Raw genomic sequence first — 18,394 nt, 5'->3', positions numbered from 1 at the left:
TCAGCAACTCATTTCACTGCATGGCTGCTTCCTGGATTGTTCTACCATGTTGCATAAGCTTGCCTTTCCCCCCTGAAGAACAGACTAGAGAAGCACCACCAGACTCCTTCTTTGTAACATCATTTTCTCTCCGACACCATTACTTCCCCCCTATCCGTTATAAACTTCTTAGTTTGGATTTCAGAAAAGCAGCTTGAAAGGTCTTGTCCCCATGTGGCTCTTGGCAGGCTGCGAGGTAAAGTGCTCTGGCTCAGAGTTTTCACAAGGCTGTGGAGGTGCTGCTTAGTGTTAAGCTATGAAAGAGGAGGGCTCAGGTCACATCTGTGAAACGTTAGCAGGGAGAGGAGGCTGGGGGGAAGTAGGTGGCCAGCACAGCATAGCACTATGTTGGGTTTTGCAAGGCCACTTGGGAGATAGGCAGCCATTTGTCTTCAAACCACCTCCACCACACACCGATAACAGGCTGCCTTACAGTCTGCTTGCTGGCGAGGGGCTGTAAAAAAAAAAAAAAAACACCCTACAGACTCAGGCTTCTTGAATAGCTGGAGACAGAGCTTGATAGGGGATTAATCACTTCAGGGGGAGCGGGGGACTGTGAAAGGGAATAAATTAGTTGTGCTAATGCCTGGATATAAAACAGGTTCATGTCTCTTAGCTTCAATCCTCCCAGCACCTGGGGCTTTTGCATCTATTAAAGCACTAACATAAAGCCTGGAGGATTTTCTCCAAGCACTTGCACAAAGAGGCCCCATTGCCCAATACTAAAGCCCCATTAAATGCTGTACCGATAAAGTTCAACCCTACAAAGGAAACCAGTGTTGGATAGTTCTGATACAGATAGTCCTCAGAAGCAGTGAGGGAAGTATAATATTGTATAATACGACCTATTAGTAACTCCTGGAAATGAGGCACAATGAGCACCATCATCAGTTATTTTTGGGAAAGAGTTGGAAGAAGTTGGGGCTCCGGCTTGTGATATACCGTACATTTTGTAGATGTGGTGTATTATAGTCATATGTGCTATATTTCTGTTCTGTTCATCTTAAATACCCATAAATGTGTGAGGGCCAATTAGGGGCCAATTCAAGAATCACACAACTCAACATAATTTCTATAAATGCAAGATTGAAAGCCCAAGATTAAAATCAGATCTCTGTTCTAGAATCAGACAAAAGCAACAGGTCAGTAATATATACCACGCAAAACTAGAGCAACTGCTTAGGCTCAGATGAAGTGATCTGCTGTATCTGAAAAATAATAAGATTTATAGCAAGCCTGTTTGTTAAAACCTCTTATAGTATATCAAAGTTCATAGCTCTATTATGAGGCATGCCTTACACATTTTCACAGACATATAAATGGCTATCCCATTGTCACTTGCTTCAAAGTCCTCTCTTTTGCAGCTGCTTCTAATGTTATACCTATACTTTTCTGTCACTTCTGTAAGAGTGAGCATGAGCAGAATTTTTTTTGTATTTTCACTGGTATTGTCATTTTGGGGGATATTTTCATGCATTTATATGGAATTTATTTAGACATTTCTGTATTTGGATGCCACCTTGTGTTACAAATTTATAAAACTGTATTTAGCAGGATGAATAACTGTTCTGAAGGCAGACATGCAGATCACAGCACAAATATTCTCACTCCAGCTTCCCATTCTCAAATTCTGTACAATTCTTCATCAAATTCAGCAATTCCCAAACATTTAGTGATAGAAATCCATTGGAAGCCGTGTCAAATTTATGGCATTTACTGACAAGCCAAACTGCTTCAAGTGCTATTGCTACTTTCTGGCACTGGAACAGAAAAGCTCATTCACCATTCTCAAACATTGCTATTTATCCTATATAATAATGTTATAAAATCATATTGGGGGGGGGTTGCAGGACACCATTATTAATGAACAGAGAGGGGTGACAGCTGCAATACCCAGAATCCTGTTCAATGCCATCTTCCCTGTCTCCCCACCGCTCCAGCTAGGACTCGACCCTGCCTGAAGGAAGGCTTAAGGATCTGCATATGCACAACAGTTAGCATAAACTCACACATTTCCCCTCTCCACCTCCCCTCCGCCAGAACAAAACAATGTTTCCAGAAGAAGGGGGGGGGAAACCGCCCAAATCCAAAGTTAAACTTTTCTACTCAAGTTAATAATACAGCCTATTATATGTTCTCTTACCATGAAATCTCTATCCGCTGCCTCTGTATTAGAATTGCTGTTTTATATCTTAGAACTGTATATGTCAGGACTGCTACCTTTTAATTAGAAATCCCTGCATTAGGTATGTTTTCCAGGTATATTTTCTGTATGAACCCTGTATGATCCCAACCCACCTGAACCTTGCCCTACTACCACCCTATACCCATTCAAGGACACACGGACAATAGAGGGATTAGCTGGAACAACTTTATTCAAATAAATTGCCATCCTCAACGTAGCCCACCCTTCCATGGCCTGGAGGAAAACACTGCCGGGCGGACTTCCACCCCATGGAAATCGCCAGGAACTGCCCCACCTCTGCACCCATCTCGACTGATTGCCCTTCCTGCCAAACAACAGGGAGCACCATCAACGACAGGAGAAGAGAGATTGACATCTCTCCATCTGAAAGGAAAAGTCATCTCCGCACCCAGCTAATCCGATCTCCCACCCGTCGCCCTTGTCTCCCCCTCCCTCCTAGTCCAGAGATTTCCATGCATGAACAGGAGGGTATATAGGGGGACTTCACCATTTCCCGGGGTTCCTTCCTTCTTTCCAGAGGCAGGGACCCTACAGCTGTAGCTTTGCATTCTGCAATAAAGGGATCAGTTTGTTTTTCCTGACAGCATCGTGTGGTCTCTGTCATTTTCCCGGCGGAGCTGAACTTAGTGCAAATTTTGGAGCTTCCGACCCGCGTCTGTCCTTCTTAAAAGGCAACGCATTTTGGGGTACATTTCTCATAACAATATGGCGAGCCAGCCAGGAGACTCCGTTTAGCCGTACTCTTGGGGCGCCGTGGTTGGGGAGCCCAAGCGCACCCAGCCATTTGCAGGGGGGATCCCCTTCCCCGACTGTCCCTGGAGTTCTGGCCTAACTGGGATCCTTAGCGGGACCACACAGGGAAAACAAACAGGATCCAGACGGCCGTGGGGGTTGTTTTCCAAGATTTTCTTCTCCTGTTGTCGCGAGGTGATCAAGCTTCAGGAAAAGAAGGCAGCGCGCTGCGACGTGAGTATCAATAGGGAAATTGGCTTTTCGGGGTGGGAATTGTCACAGCAATCAAACTCTTTCCTATTTTTCATAGCCAAAAAGCCCAAAGCCCGTCGGAGTCTGCCCAGGCTGGAAGTTTTGCGGCTGCCCTTTCCCTCCCCAAGGCTTGTTGTCCGTCGGAGTTTGCCCAGATAGCGAGCCTTGGGTGACTTTACCTTCTCTCGCCTGCTAGCTATCCCGGGTGAAGACGCCCCTCTGCCATGGCGACCTTGTTAGGTATGACCCATGACCAGAGATTGCAAGTGCGCCCGTTCCCTCTTCCTACTTTGCATTTCCTCAGGTCCGATCTGGCATTGCGTAGGCAAGCGTTCAGTAGGATCTGAGTCTAGAGAGCAAGAGGCAGGGAGATTGCTGTGGCACTATTAAATTGTGGGTGGGAATAAGAGTCCTCCTCGGAGTGTGCCCACTTTCCTAGAACGTTTTCCTAAGGAGACTTTCCAAACCCCATTTTCCCTTAGAGAGCCCTTTAGCAAACCTTCCCAAGCCCACTTTCCTATCGGAGTCGGTCCACTTTCCTATCGGAGTCTGTCCACTTTCCTTAGACGTGCCCCAGGTTCCCCAGGAGTCCCCAGAACCCCGAGAGACCCCACAGCCCCGTCGGAGACTGCCCAGGGCTAGAACTTGCGCAAGTGCCCCTTCGGAGACTGACCAGGGCAAAAATGGGTGCACCCCTGTCCAAAGAGACAACTCTGCAGGCTTCAGGGGAGAAATAAGCCCAAGGAGAGCTTACTTCCCGTCTGAACTCTGATAGACGCCTCCAATTGTATTTAAGAAATGTTTCAGGGTCTAAAAAAAAACAAAAGAAAAAACCAAAACAAAATGCAAGCTTGCTTAAATAATTTTTATGTAAGGGCTTGATCAACCCAAAAACATGGCAAATATTAAAAAGAGTGGAAGTAGTGTGTAAAGGTTTGTTTTAAAGAGGCTGTAGAAGGCCATTTTTTCCTCTCCAAAAGTAAAAAGAGGGGGCAGGATGAAGGAAAATAAAGAGTAGTAAGTTTGAAAATGCTTGCTCAATGCTTTGAAAATATTTTGAAACTTGAAAATGTTCACTTCATGAGGTGTGCAAATGTTTGGTATTGAGAGAGGCTCCAAAGGGGAGTCTTTCTCCAAGTGACTAGATGAATATTGACTAAAGGAAAATTGAACAGCTATTCCAATAAAGGTGATTTGTTTGTCAAAAGTAGAGCTTCCATAGCCAGGAATTGTCTATCTGAGTCTAGTTTTAACTTCAATTGTGTTGGACAGAAGGGTTATTGTTGGGCTCCCCATATCAGTCTCTTAAGGAAAAAACTCATCTGCTAAAGGGTTCTGTATAAAGTTGGCATTTTCATTCAAATCTTGTGAATCCTGTATCTTAGAGGGTTAGACTAAATGACCTCAGGGTCCCTTCTAACCCCCATTTTAGAGCTATGTGAAAGGCAATGTGTCTGATGTGGTGATGGGTTGAAATTCAGCCCAGCTCTGCTTTCTGGCAAGGAAAGATTATTGGTTTTCAGAGTTGGAACAAGAGTGTCATTGTTGTTTTTATGGAGTGATTATATAAGTTTTTATCACTTTGTCTATTAAGGTTTAAAGTTTAAGCACATATGAAAGTCTTGAACATTTCCCAATCTTTATCCAATCTTAAGGTTTGCTAAAGGCTTCTATATAACGTTGGTACTTTTAATCTTCCCCTTCCTTATTTTTCCCTTAGTACACACGTGTGCTTCCGTGATAGGGCATAGCCCGTGTTTCCTTCCCAGTCAGGCATCTGTACTCAAATGTATGTGTATCCTAAGGGCGGTGATAGTGTTGAGATCCCCATATTTCAGAAGGGGTGGACTAGATTACTCAAGCACTGAAAAGTGACTTTAAACTCTGGTGGCTTAGTGAAATGGCCTGAATTCAGTCAAGCTTTACTCTTTGGTGGAGAAGGATGGAAAGATAGATTTTTAAAGTTTGGCATGAAGAGTTTGAGGTGCCACTTAGAAAGAGGTAGAGATGGTATATCATGCATTGAAAATGAATGTCTGGTGTTTTTTCCCCCACCATATTGTCAGCTATTTTTTAACTGCAAAACTCCAGCCAACAGTTCAAGCACATACAAATTCATAATCAAGCAGAATGAGCCTTGACCATCCCTGTACATAAAGGCCAGAAGAATTAGTCTGGAAGATGGTGAGGCTGAGATGAGTGAGAATGTTGAATATCATTAAGTCTGCTCTGGCCATATTACCCATAGATAAGGGGGCAGGGAATTTAGTCTGCCATGGCTGAAATTGTTTAAAAAAACAAACATTTGCAATTTATGAATTCTGACTGGTCATTTACCCGTACATAAGGGGGCGGGTCATTGTTCCGCTAATGACTAGAGGGAAAGCACACTAATAATAATAATCCACATTTGTGAAATATTTTGAATAAAAGTCTGCACCCCAAAAACCCTGTAGATAAAGGGGGCAAATCTAGATTTCTTTTGCCTGGGGTATGAGATGTTTATATAGTACAGTAAACATGGCTAATTAGTGCCATGACTTCATTAAGTAGTTTAATTTAACCAAACTTTTATTGCAGCTTTCTTATGAAAATATTGGGTTGTCTGGATGTTGAAGTTTTATATATTAAAAGTTTAAGATTTATAAGTCTGCTTCCAAAGCAGCAAGGAACAGGAAATAAGAGGTGTCAGAAATATCTCAGGATACAAAAGCTATAGAAATGGATTTAAACTGACCAAAGAATTTAATTTGACCACTTTTGTTGCTGGTTTGGTGGGAGTGTAAATTGCTGGGTTTCTGTGTAAAATCTAACCTATTCACCCTTCCCTACCTCTTTTCAAATGGTGACTTAGCCAACAGCTGCAACACTTTCAAGTGGTACAATAGATTTCTGAATCACAAACTCTGTACATGCACAGAGGCTATGCCAGCTTGAAGAGAAAAATAGAGGAAAAAAGAAGGTTAAAAGACAAAACAAAAACAGCAACCAAATGCTGAAGGGCCTGTGCCCTGCAGGGGGAAAATTGTTTAAATTTCCTTATGTGTCTTTGACTCCAGGGGTCACTTGAGAAAACAAAAGGGTCAAGTGTTGGACCATCATTCCAAATCTAATATGCAAAATTCTTTCCAGAGGTAAATATCTCAGCACTCCCACTTTGAGTTCATCGCTTGAGTACTTTTTGTTGTTGTTTGTTTCCCCTTTCAACAGGATACTGATTGTGATTTTAGTCAAGGGCTTAGAAAAAAACTCCAGACTATGCAAACCAAGGGTCTGCTCCCCCTTTCCAATGGGTATTCAGGAAGCACCTTCAGATACTTATCTCACATTTGCATTTCACCCCAAGCATTAACTCCTGCATAACCTCCCCCCTTGCAAAGTTCCAACCTAACATGCAAAAATTATTCTCACAGCTTTCCCAGGAAGAACATTTCTAAAGGATACGTGAAGGACTAAACCCCAGTAACAAGTGTCTATTCTTTTCTCCCACAGCAAAAAAAAGGGGAAAAAGGGGGGGGGAGTGAAGAGATAAAGACAGTAATTTCTTTCCTTACAGTCTGCAAAACGAGCTTAAATCCCTACTGTATTAGTTTACTTCCCGCTATAGTTTTATATATTTCCTTTACTTTGACGCTTCTCTTTAGGTTACAAATAATCTGCTTTCATTTATTAAATCAGTTTTTCCATTATGTCTATGAAATTAATCTAACCATACTTGCACAACTTTAGATTGCTGCTCTTTATTTTCATTTGAGATGCTCATTATTAGAAATTGTGTATTTTAGCATTTATTTATTTATTTTGGTTCCTCATATGTCAGTGTTTTGTTTTGTTATATTTTGGGGCATGTCCATCAGTCCATCACGTGGAATGAGGTCTTTCATTCACTGCATCTCCAAAACTTATTACTGATGTTTATTCAGGTACCATCTGTGTTTTTCCCCATAGAGTTCTCTTTTATCAGATAGCACATGATGACTTTTAAGGTTTTTCCCCATTATTTTACCATTCACCTTCAAATCTTTAGGTTACAGTCCAATATTAACCTGTATGGTCTTTATAATGTCTTCATATTATTTGATAATAATTCTTTTTTTTTAATCTGAGATTTTTGTGTCAAGTCCATCTGAAAAAATTGTTGTTTGAGTGGTAATCTAAATATTATTTTGTTCTTATTTTTGATTTATTTTGCATTTCTACTTTTTTGTATTTCTACTCTTTATTTCTGTACATGTGAATGTAACATCTAAGTCATTCTTTCCGTAGTAGTAGTAATAATAATAATAATAATAATAATAATAATAATAATAATAAACCCCTAGGTAAAGGAAAACAGACTTAGCAGCTAACAACAGTAGTAATTATATAGAAAAAATACTTAATGCATCAAGATTTTATTGTTTGCAGCTTCCCAAGAAAACTCCAGGAGATGTTTTTTCCCCCTTTTTCCCTCTTCTTCCCTTTGGCCTTTGCCCTTTCCTTCTTCTGTGCCCTTAAGTACCCCAAACACTGCCCCTTACAGCATACTCCTTCTACAGATGTTACTACAGACGCAATGATGGAAAAAAAACCTTGAACCCAAATCCTCCGGACCACAAGACTTTTACCTGCAACAACAGACACCAGGGTTTTCAAACTGGCCACAACTATCTCATTCCAAAAGGATATGGGCTGACAAAGGGGGGAAAGTGAATTGCAAGGACATATGCTCTCTTTTGACTTCAGGACTCTGTGCCCTGTTAAGAGTTGGCCTCAAGATATGCAACTGATATATAATTATGTTTTATGTTACGTGATATTATGCAGAAACGTTGACCTATGCCTGACAAGTATATGTTATTTCCACAAAGGGGGGGGCATTTTTGTGTGTAATTGTTTTCATGTTTAATGTATAGTAAGTTATTGTATGGTGGTATTATTCCTTATACGCCCAATGGAGGACTCATGTTTTCTAATAGATCAGGCTATTGCATAGTCCATTATTGAGATTTAGATCAATTTATGACCACATTTCCTTATCTCACCTGGCACTTTGTAGTGTGCCAGCCTTCTTTTTACCAAGAAGCAGTTTCAGGATTCATGAAACCAGCAGATACAAGAAGGTGTATATGCCTTGATTTACCTGGAATGATTCCTTATAGAATTAAATTGACCAATTTGGACATGTGCCCTTTTCAGAATGGTTTTTATGGGGCTGTATAAATTATAATTGGGTCAGTTCTAATTGGGCAAGTGTATCCAAGGTGCAAGTAGCTTTCTCCCTTTAAGAGTAACTGAGCAACTCCCTACTACAGTGCAAGACCAGAGCCTATAATAAAAAAATCCCATAGAAAGCCCAAGGCAAAGGCATCTCTCTCATGACATGCCCAAACCTGTGGCAGCTATGGTGAGTGCCAGGTGACATGGTCGATATGAAAGCCCTAAGGGGATTCACCAGGGATTGTTGCTGCTGTGCCATGATGGAGGTGTGGGACCAGAAAGCTAACTTTGACACCTGAGAACACACAAAAGGCAAACTCCAAGGAAACTGCATTTTTCAGTCATTGGTGGACCTTCCCGGTAATGTAAGGCATATACCATTTCTTATAAAATGCTTCTCCCAAGCCCCCCTTTGAGCCGCCACCACATACCCCTAGGTTGTGCCAATGTACCACCTGGGAAATGGAGAATATTATGTGAGGCAATGATTGGTTGTTACACAACAATATTGCCTCAGAGAGGGGGCTGTTATAAAATCATATTGGGGGGGTTGCAGGACACCATTATTAATGAACAGAGAGGGGTGACAGCTGCAATACCCAGAATCCTGTTCAATGCCATCTTCCCTGTCTCCCCACCGCTCCAGCTAGGACTCGACCCTGCCTGAAGGAAGGCTTAAGGATCTGCATATGCACAACAGTTAGCATAAACTCACACATTTCCCCTCTCCACCTCCCCTCCACCAGAACAAAACAATGTTTCCAGAAGAAGGGGGGGGGGAAACCGCCCAAATCCAAAGTTAAACTTTTCTACTCAAGTTAATAATACAGCCTATTATATGTTCTCTTACCATGAAATCTCTATCCGCTGCCTCTGTATTAGAATTGCTGTTTTATATCTTAGAACTGTATATGTCAGGACTGCTACCTTTTAATTAGAAATCCCTGCATTAGGTATGTTTTCCAGGTATATTTTCTGTATGAACCCTGTATGATCCCAACCCACCTGAACCTTGCCCTACTACCACCCTATACCCATTCAAGGACACACGGACAATAGAGGGATTAGCTGGAACAACTTTATTCAAATAAATTGCCATCCTCAACGTAGCCCACCCTTCCATGGCCTGGAGGAAAACACTGCCGGGCGGACTTCCACCCCATGGAAATCGCCAGGAACTGCCCCACCTCTGCACCCATCTCGACTGATTGCCCTTCCTGCCAAACAACAGGGAGCACCATCAACGACAGGAGAAGAGAGATTGACATCTCTCCATCTGAAAGGAAAAGTCATCTCCGCACCCAGCTAATCCGATCTCCCACCCGTCGCCCTTGTCTCCCCCTCCCTCCTAGTCCAGAGATTTCCATGCATGAACAGGAGGGTATATAGGGGGACTTCACCATTTCCCGGGGTTCCTTCCTTCTTTCCAGAGGCAGGGACCCTACAGCTGTAGCTTTGCATTCTGCAATAAAGGGATCAGTTTGTTTTTCCTGACAGCATCGTGTGGTCTCTGTCATTTTCCCGGCGGAGCTGAACTTAGTGCAAATTTTGGAGCTTCCGACCCGCGTCTGTCCTTCTTAAAAGGCAACGCATTTTGGGGTACATTTCTCATAACAATAATATGCAAGTGTCTCTGCGTCCAGTCCGTGTGTCCATGGGATTGCGCTACTGCGCATGTGCCCCACGGACAGCCATTGGGACTTGGAGCGCAGAGACACTTGCTCAGAGAGGGGAGCTTGGTGTCCGCTTGGCCCGGCAGGGAGACGAGCCAGGCTGAGGCGGCGAGGCAGTCATGAGGACCGCCCATTCCCCTTCGCCGGGCACTGCTGCTGCTTCTTTGTAAGCCCTGACGGGAGAGATGGGCCCGGCCTCCTCATCCGCGCAAGGAGTGACGCCGGCGGGAGAGAGAATGAGGCAGGCAGGCCGCTGCAGCGCTCGAGCCGGGTGGTCCGGGAAGGGAATTTGTAGGGCCGCTTGCTGGCCTCGGTGGAGGAGGAAAGAAAGCGAGGCCTTCTCCTAACTCCCACCCCATCGGGTCAGTTCTATCCGTTGGGACTTGGAGTGCAGACCCGCCGCTTCATCAGCTCTGCGCATGTCCCCGAGGTTGCTAGAGCAACAGGTCTGCTCTAGCGCCCGTTATTTTAACAGGCTTCATGATACTAGTATAAAATATTTAATCTCTAGAAGCCCTTACTTTGCAGCTTCCATGTTGGTTCCCCATGTCATGGAACCACAGAGTTTGATAAGTACAATAACCACTTATGCATCGCCAAAATAAAGGTGGCACCATAGATTTGCATATAACAATTTAGAAGTATGATGCAGATTTAGAAATATTTCAAACAGAAATACAAGAGCTCTCACCAGAGCAAGACTGTGATGCTCAGTCTACTGAATGCAGATGAGCAACTTCAAAGACCCTGCTGTCTCCTCTTAAAGCTCTTTATCTTTATTCAGGACTTACACTTTACAGCCCTACAAACAGAGGACTATACTCTGCAAAGTAGGACACATGGCCACCCTTACTGATAGGAAGGAGCCATGCCACATGCTACTCTGCTCATGAAGTAAAGGTAACAGATTAGTGTCTTTGAAAAGCAAATTGGCTGTGAGAAGTTCACTAATACTGGCCATAAAGGTGGGAAGGCATTAAATACAAAAACTAACTCATGTACTTTTTGTTGTTCCCTTTTGACTTCTTGTTTGAAACAATGGCTGAGCACAAACACTGTTAGCCCTACAGTAACAAAATCAGCAAAGATTTTTATGTGAAAGATATAAAAATTCATGATACAAAAGGTCCTAAGCTACAAACCAAATCCTAGCCTGAGCACCACAGACTCTAAAGCACCATTTTCTACACAAACTCTGTTGGAAGTATTTAATGAGGCACTAAAAGTAGCTAGAGGTGAAGGAGATGCATTGGATACACAACATGGAATAGTTTAATTCAACATACTGAGCAGTGTGCAATGGGCTCTGGAGAAAAGATTAAGAGGATGAGAACTCAAGAACAGCATATAGGATGCAAAAGAAATGTGTGAAAGTGGGAGAGGTAATAACATTTGTGTTGAGGAGTTAGGAAACTTCAGAAGGGCTGACATGTTCAATTTGCAGATAATAAAGGGTCATATTTGTACAAAACAGCAATCTGTATTCAGTTCTGGTAGTTTTGTTGTGTTTATATGGAAGCAAAAAGTATTTTTAGGAGGGAGCTGTAAGAACAGCATAAATGAGAAAACAATAAGAGCAACATTAATTGTTTTCATTGCGCTTAGGGGCTAAGATATTCACATTTAATAATGAGTGTATGAACACATTCCTCCATTTCCTAAACTGTTACGTTTTCTCCTGCCAAGGTAACAGATTTATCAAAGAAAAGTTTGAACTAGACTGCCCAGGATACAAGGTTAGAGTTAACAAGACCCCATTTAGATAAGAGGCACTATTGGGTGGAAATGGTCTTGCAAAATACTTCAAACCACATAAAAATGTTCCTATCTCTATGTAGCCTTATCTCGCCCACCAGGACACTGGCTGCTGCAAGCCCCTTTTAATGAAGAGAAAACACAGAAAGTTCAAGCAGAACAGGGTGCTGACACAAGACACAGACCAAGCTACCCAGTGAAAGGATGCAACAGCTCATTTTGGTTTTATGTGTTTTATCCTGCCACTGGAAAGGTTGGTATATTTGAAGAACCAGACCATGCACAAATTATATGTATCATGTTTTGTTATGAGAAATAATGTAGCATGTTAGTTTTGGGGCGGCATTTGCTATTTGGTGTGCCTAATCTGATTTTATTTTGTTTTAGCAGCTCTGCTTATGGGGTTCATGCCTTTGTGTGTGTGTGCTTTATTGCTGTATTTAGATTGTTCTCCACTTTGAAAATTATTGTATTGAAGGAAGGCCATACATCTTTTTTTATGCACACACACACCAACAAGAGTGGAAACTGTGAGCTCAGCTTAGTCATGAAAAAGCTACCGGTACGTGGCCTTAGGTAAACTGCCATCATGCTCAGAGTCCTTCCCGCAGTCTAGAATATGGGAATTGTAGACCTACAAACCTACAGTGGGTTGAAACAAGTGTTCTTTAAGCACTAAAAAGCTCCATATAAATGCTTATTGTTATTATTACACAGTGAAAAAGCAGGTAGCACTTCTTAAGTGGGTATGAAAGCTTCACAACCTATTTTCATTTTGCATTTGGAATGTCACATCTTCCCTACCTTTAGGAATATCATGTTCAAGTGAATCCAGGAAGTCAATGGCAGGGTCCAGGTCAGCTTTCTCCAGGAGAGTTTTGTTCTTCAAATTTACAGGCTCAGTGAAATGAAAATAGGAGCTTAATTTTTTAGCCTCCGCCAAAGACAGACCTGTTGGGTTAATAAGAACTTTGCCATCTTTCAATTTACTACAAGCTCACTATCTAATAGACTTATGAAGCATCTATGTGCTGATGGCACTAAATGAACCCACAGAAGTAGATAGAGGCCTCTAGAAATAGGTAGTCTTGCAGTACCATGGAAAATCAGTTACTTTTATGCAGCCCACTTTGAACCAGCAGTTGCTCAAGGGAAATATATTGGTAGCTGGTGCAATCTAAACTGAGCCCTGAAATCAAAGGAAACATTCTTCAAACCACCACCATAACCAAAAGCACTACTTGACTGAGATAAAAGTAAAGGTACCCTGACCATTAGATCCAGTTGCGGACGACTCTGGGGTTGTGCGCTTATCTCGCTCTATAGGCAGAGGGAGCCGGCGTTTGTCCACAGACAGTTTCCGGGTCTTGTGGCCAGCATGACTAAGTCACTTCTGGCGAACCAGAACAGCACACGGAAATGCCATTTACCTGCCCGCCGGAGCGGTACCTATTTATCTACTTGACTTTTTGCATGCTTTCAAACTGCTATGTTGGCAGGAGCTGGGACCGAGCAACGGGAGCTCACCCCGTCGCAGGGATTCGAACCACCGACCTTCTGATCGGCAAGCCGTAGCCTCTGTGGTTTAGACCACAGCTCCAAAATCAAATTCATTCCAGATAGGCCTATGTTGTCAAATGTACAAGGCTTGTCATATACCTACTATAATTAAGGCCCTCCACATGAGGGACAGGATGCTTTACACTGTCATGCATAGTAACATTTCCTTGCATGACTAGCATGACTCAAAGAGCATGAGTGCAAAAAATGAACTGAAATATGGTTTTTTCCTACTTTAGTGCTGTCGTTGCCCCAAGAAGGAACAAATAATAGTTCTGGTTATGTATCCATGGGCGTAGCCAGAATTTGGGGGCAAAGGCAGGACTTGGTTAGGGAGGGCAGAACCGAAGTGATTGGTCAGTTAGTTAAGTATTTCTATTGTTTTAATTTACGCCTACGGGTATGTGTGCATCCCCTTATTTCCCCTCAGCTCACTGTAGCAGCACCAAGTCAAACATGGAAGAAATAACTGTTTGTGGCTACTTTTGTGTTCAAAGACACAGTTATGACTTACATGGACTTACCTTCAAAGTTTCTGTTTTCATGCACAGGTCCCAGTGGTGACTTTATATAGGCACCCCGTGGAACAATACCCACTGCTTTATCTATCTGATCTATTGCAGATACAAGACGGACTTCTTCCTTGATCAAGTTCTATAGAAAAAAGCAAACATTAAGAAAAGCCACCTTAGTTTTGAATACTTGAATGAGAACTGGAACAGAATCATGCACCTACAACCTTAAAATATATATTGCCTTCATCTATCATAGGAGAAACATATGCCAATACATTTATTTTCATTACATGGCATTGGGTCTTAAGACAGATGCTGTTTTAACACACACACACACAGCCAGCTGTGTCAAAACAGGAACCACAGCCTGCAATTAGGTTACAGCAAGATTAGGAAAAGAGGGACCAGCTGTAAGGAGTACAGGAAAGTAAGACTAGGGTTCAACTGATAAGGTACTTAGCACATGTATGTATGTGTTCCGCATGAGACACACACAGAGAGAAGTGGGAAATAAGTATATAGAGACTTGCTGGAATATTCAGCTCATATGTATGGAATACATCTGGGGTGTAGGCCAAAGTCAAATGTGGAGGGAAAGGGAAGACTAGATAACTAGCAGGGTAGTGGAGTGGGGTACATTACCTTTTATGGAACCTCAATGTTTTACAAGAACTGTATAAAAAGGGATAGAGGGAGAAGCAGCTTGGCATCAATCTCTTGACAAACTAGTGAATATGTGGCTGGATTGCTGGGGTGAATAAAGGATAGCAGGTCACCACTGCTACCTCTAACTTCTACAACCTTTCCATTCCAACCTTGGAACATAGGAATTAGCTCTTTTGTATCTTTTCTTTATATGCCTGTGTGATATCTGTATGAAGCTGAGTACAGGTGTGTTTGTGTGTGTGTTTATAAAAAGCTTCTGTTAAGCCTTTTAACTTAGCATTTTGCCTGCACCAAGCCCAGTGAGCTCCAAGGACCAGATAGGTTAAATGGATAAGAAAGGTTTGTAAGAAATTCCAGTTCAAATCTCTGGTACCTAATTCTAAAAAAATTCCTAATATTAAATTCCTACACTAGTAAAAAAAAAATGAACCAGACTAAAATGTTAGTAGTCCTATATCATAATTATATCATATTGCTCTGCATTCCTAGAAAACTAGGACAAATGTTTTACTTCAAAAAAGCACAAGTGCAAATTGTGAAAAAATATATTGTGAGCATTAGTGCTGCAATGTACTCACTGTTGCTGCTTCCTCTTCATATGGTCTCTCACCTTCTTCTTTCTTCTCATAGTGTTCATATTCATAGGATGGGTCTCCTTGGAAACGTCCCTTTAGCACTGAAGTCAGTGCAGTAAATTCATCATTAGGAGGTGGCAGAAGGCTCCATTCCACACAATTCAAGCTGTCATCCACACATACATAATAAAAGGGTAAAGCATATTTTTATTGGCAAAAAACTCATGTTTTCAGGCATTTGGAGGTCTACTGAAAGATCTCACAGAAAACAAGCAAGAGAACAGGTGGCAAGCAGACAGAATCCACAAATGGTATGCAGAGATAAAAACCAACTGCCCCCTCATGGCACCACAATGTGTGAAGGAGGGGTGGGGAAGCCACTTGAGATAGTTAGGTAGGAGGAAAGGCAGAATGGCTTTAAATCTGAGGGCCAAACTAAAATAGATAGTAGCAAACTCATAAAGGATCAGGTCAGAATTCCTACCAAGCTAGAGTGCTATATAAAGCAGGGACACGCAAGGGGCGGAAGATGAACCTTTCCTTGCAAAACAACTTTTTTAAAAAAACAGCTTCCTCATGTTGTGGCTCCATGCTCCAAAGTGGCCACTGCCAGTAAGAAAATGGCTTTAAATAGTTACTAAGACTACAATCCAGTACAAATGTACCTGGGAGTATGACACACTGAACTCAATGAGACTAGTTTCTAAATAGGAATGTGCTGTTAAGGGACTGCACTGTGAAGTTCATGGGTCACCTCTTGCCTATGCCATTAACTCTGACTAGATGGCCTTAGGCCTCAGTCACCCCGTCTGCAATATGGAGATACAGTAATGCCTGCAAAGTGCTCTGAACACTCAGAAGTTCTCCACAAGTGTTAACTTTCATTTAGAGTTTAACTTGCCCTCTCTGCCTATGTTGCCATTTAAATTAAAATTAACCTCGCTCCCTCTCTCACACACATTTTTTTATAAGGCATCAGGAGGATGTTGCTTCTAGACCAGGCATCCCCAAACCGCGGCCCTCCAGATGTTTTGGCCTACAACTCCCATGATCCCTAGCTAACAGGACCAGTGGTCGGGGAAGATGGGAATTGTAGTCCAAAACATCTGGAGGGCCGAAGTTTGGGGATGCCTGTTCTAGACATTACTGTCCCCTCGCAACCTGAATTCTGTTCCATTGACATGAACTTAATGTTTTGACTGGATTAAAAAAGTGGCTGTGATTAACTAAGGCTCACCATTAGAATCACAGAACTGTAGAGTTGGACCATGAGGATCATCTAGTCGAACTCTTTAAATGTGGGGAATCTTTCACCCAGCGTGGGGCTTGAACCAATGACTGTGAGATTAGGGTTTCTAGCGCGGTGCTGCGCTGCTGCAAAAAGCTTGACGGGCTGAAAAGTCTGGCAATTGACCCTTTTGGGGCAACTCGCAACACTTCTTAGAAAACAGCGCACCTGTGCAAACCTCTACCTGGGAAGCAGCAGCTACCGTATTAAAGGCACAGGAGTAAAGGGGAGACAGGGACGGACAGCCTGCTGGAGCCATGTCTCCCCCCCCCCTCCCCGCTATTTCACCTGCCCTATTTCACCGCAGTCCAAGGCCCATCTTCTGCGAGCCCAGCTGCCCACCTGTAGAGGCGGCTTCTGGCCCCCGCCCTGTCGGGCCCCACGCCCTCGGCGATGTAGTAAGCTCCTCGGGTGCCCTGGATGCGGCCCCACAGGCGGACTTGCTCGAAGCGGTAGTCCCGGCGCACCAGCAGCAGCGAGTTCCGCAGGGCCGCTCGCTTCTCCGGGCTCAGGCACACGCCGCTGCTCGCCACGAGGTCCAGCGCGTAGGGGAGCGTCTCAGCATCCATGGCTTGGGTGGGGTGGGGACCAGAAAGCGCAGGCCCCGACGCTTGCGTCCCGTTGCCGGGCAACCGTCTCCAAGGCGCCGCGTTGGACGTGAGGTCAAAGGTCGGCCTCGGCCCCCTCTCGGCGTTCGAAGGCAGCTTCTCATCTTTCCCCGCCCCGCCCCCTCGCAGCCGGCCAACGAGTCCAACGCCCTAGAAACGGGGCTTGTAATGAAAGCCGAACTGTTACTACGCTTCCCCGCTTCGACTTGGCGTCCTCCCCTTTAACAGTAGCGCGTCGGGCAAAAGTTCAACAGGCGCAGCTTTTCCGATCTCGCCGCGGCGACGCCGGGATGCCGGAAAGCTTTGCTTGCGGAATTGCTGCCTGGTTAAAAAGCAACGACAATATCTAGGACACCCAGAATAAGAACAGGTGAAGAAACACCGTCCCATGATATGATGCGTTGGATTCTGTCTTTTTCATTAGCAAAGGTTGCAGTGGTGAACAAACAAATGTTCTTCGCTTTGGGGAACATAGGAAATGTACGAGGTTTTCCATGGAGGGGAATTAATGGATCAGCAATTGATCCCCCCCCCCCTTTTTGGAAAATGGCAACCCACTCATTCAGCACAAACAGCTCATACCAATAACAAACTTAGTTGATCTCTAAGGTGCTACTGGAAGGAATTTTTAAAATTTTTGTTTAAACCAAAATACTGTATTTGAAAAAATGGTGATATGACTGAACTCTGTTTTGTATGGCTGTGCAAAATATGTGTAACTTAATAGCTAAATGCACATTGTCTAAAATGTACATGATTTATTTATTTGTTTGTTTGTTTTATTCATATCCTACCTTTTCTCCAATTAGCTCAAGGTGGCATACGTGGTTCTCCCCCTCCTCATATAATCCCCACAACAACCTTTTAAGGATAGGTTGAGAGTCAGTGGCTCACCCATGGTCACCAAGTGAGCTTCATGGCCAAGTGAGCCCTAGCATGCCAAATCTTAGCCTGACACTTTAACCACTACACCACACTACAGAAGTTGCTTACCTAAATTATTAGTATTAGTATTAGTAGCTTCATCTTGCCTAAGGCAACCCAAAGCAATTTACAACCAACAAACCAACCAACAGACAAATAAACCCAAGAAGAAAGAGAAATACATTAAAAACAACTCACCCACCTCTAAAAGACCACAGATAGTTAAAGAACAAAGACCTGGTTATAGAGGAAAGCTTTTGCCTAGTCAGTGCCTAAAGATATATAATGATGACACCAGGCAAGTCTGCCTGGGGAGAGCAATCTACAAGTAGGGACCTACTGCAAAAAAGGGCCCATTCTAATGTTGCCACCCTCCAAACCTCTTGTGAAGGCACAGGAAGA

General features: G+C 43.2%; 1 protein-coding gene across 2 annotated transcripts in view; it reads right to left on the bottom strand.

Moving 5' to 3' along the window:
- Positions 1–17,147, bottom strand: part of RSPH9 (radial spoke head component 9) — a 28,317-nt gene extending 11,170 nt beyond the window's left edge. Inside the window, exons 1-4 of one of the 2 annotated variants that reach the window (XM_060272922.1) lie at positions 16,803–17,147; positions 15,176–15,338; positions 13,941–14,070; positions 12,661–12,807 (exon numbers count right to left, since the gene is read on the bottom strand). In XM_060272922.1, the coding sequence (XP_060128905.1) occupies positions 12,661–12,807; positions 13,941–14,070; positions 15,176–15,338; positions 16,803–17,029 (667 nt within the window). In that variant the 5' untranslated portion in view covers positions 17,030–17,147. The remainder of the gene's footprint in view (positions 1–12,660; positions 12,808–13,940; positions 14,071–15,175; positions 15,339–16,802) is intronic. The other variant, XM_035108193.2, reaches the window with a different exon arrangement.
- Between the last annotated feature and the right edge of the window lie 1,247 nt (positions 17,148–18,394).

This window comes from Zootoca vivipara, chromosome 3 (genome assembly GCF_963506605.1).
Source record: "Zootoca vivipara chromosome 3, rZooViv1.1, whole genome shotgun sequence".
Classification (NCBI taxonomy): domain Eukaryota; kingdom Metazoa; phylum Chordata; class Lepidosauria; order Squamata; family Lacertidae; genus Zootoca; species Zootoca vivipara.
This window is presented reverse-complemented; position numbering and strand designations above follow the sequence as displayed.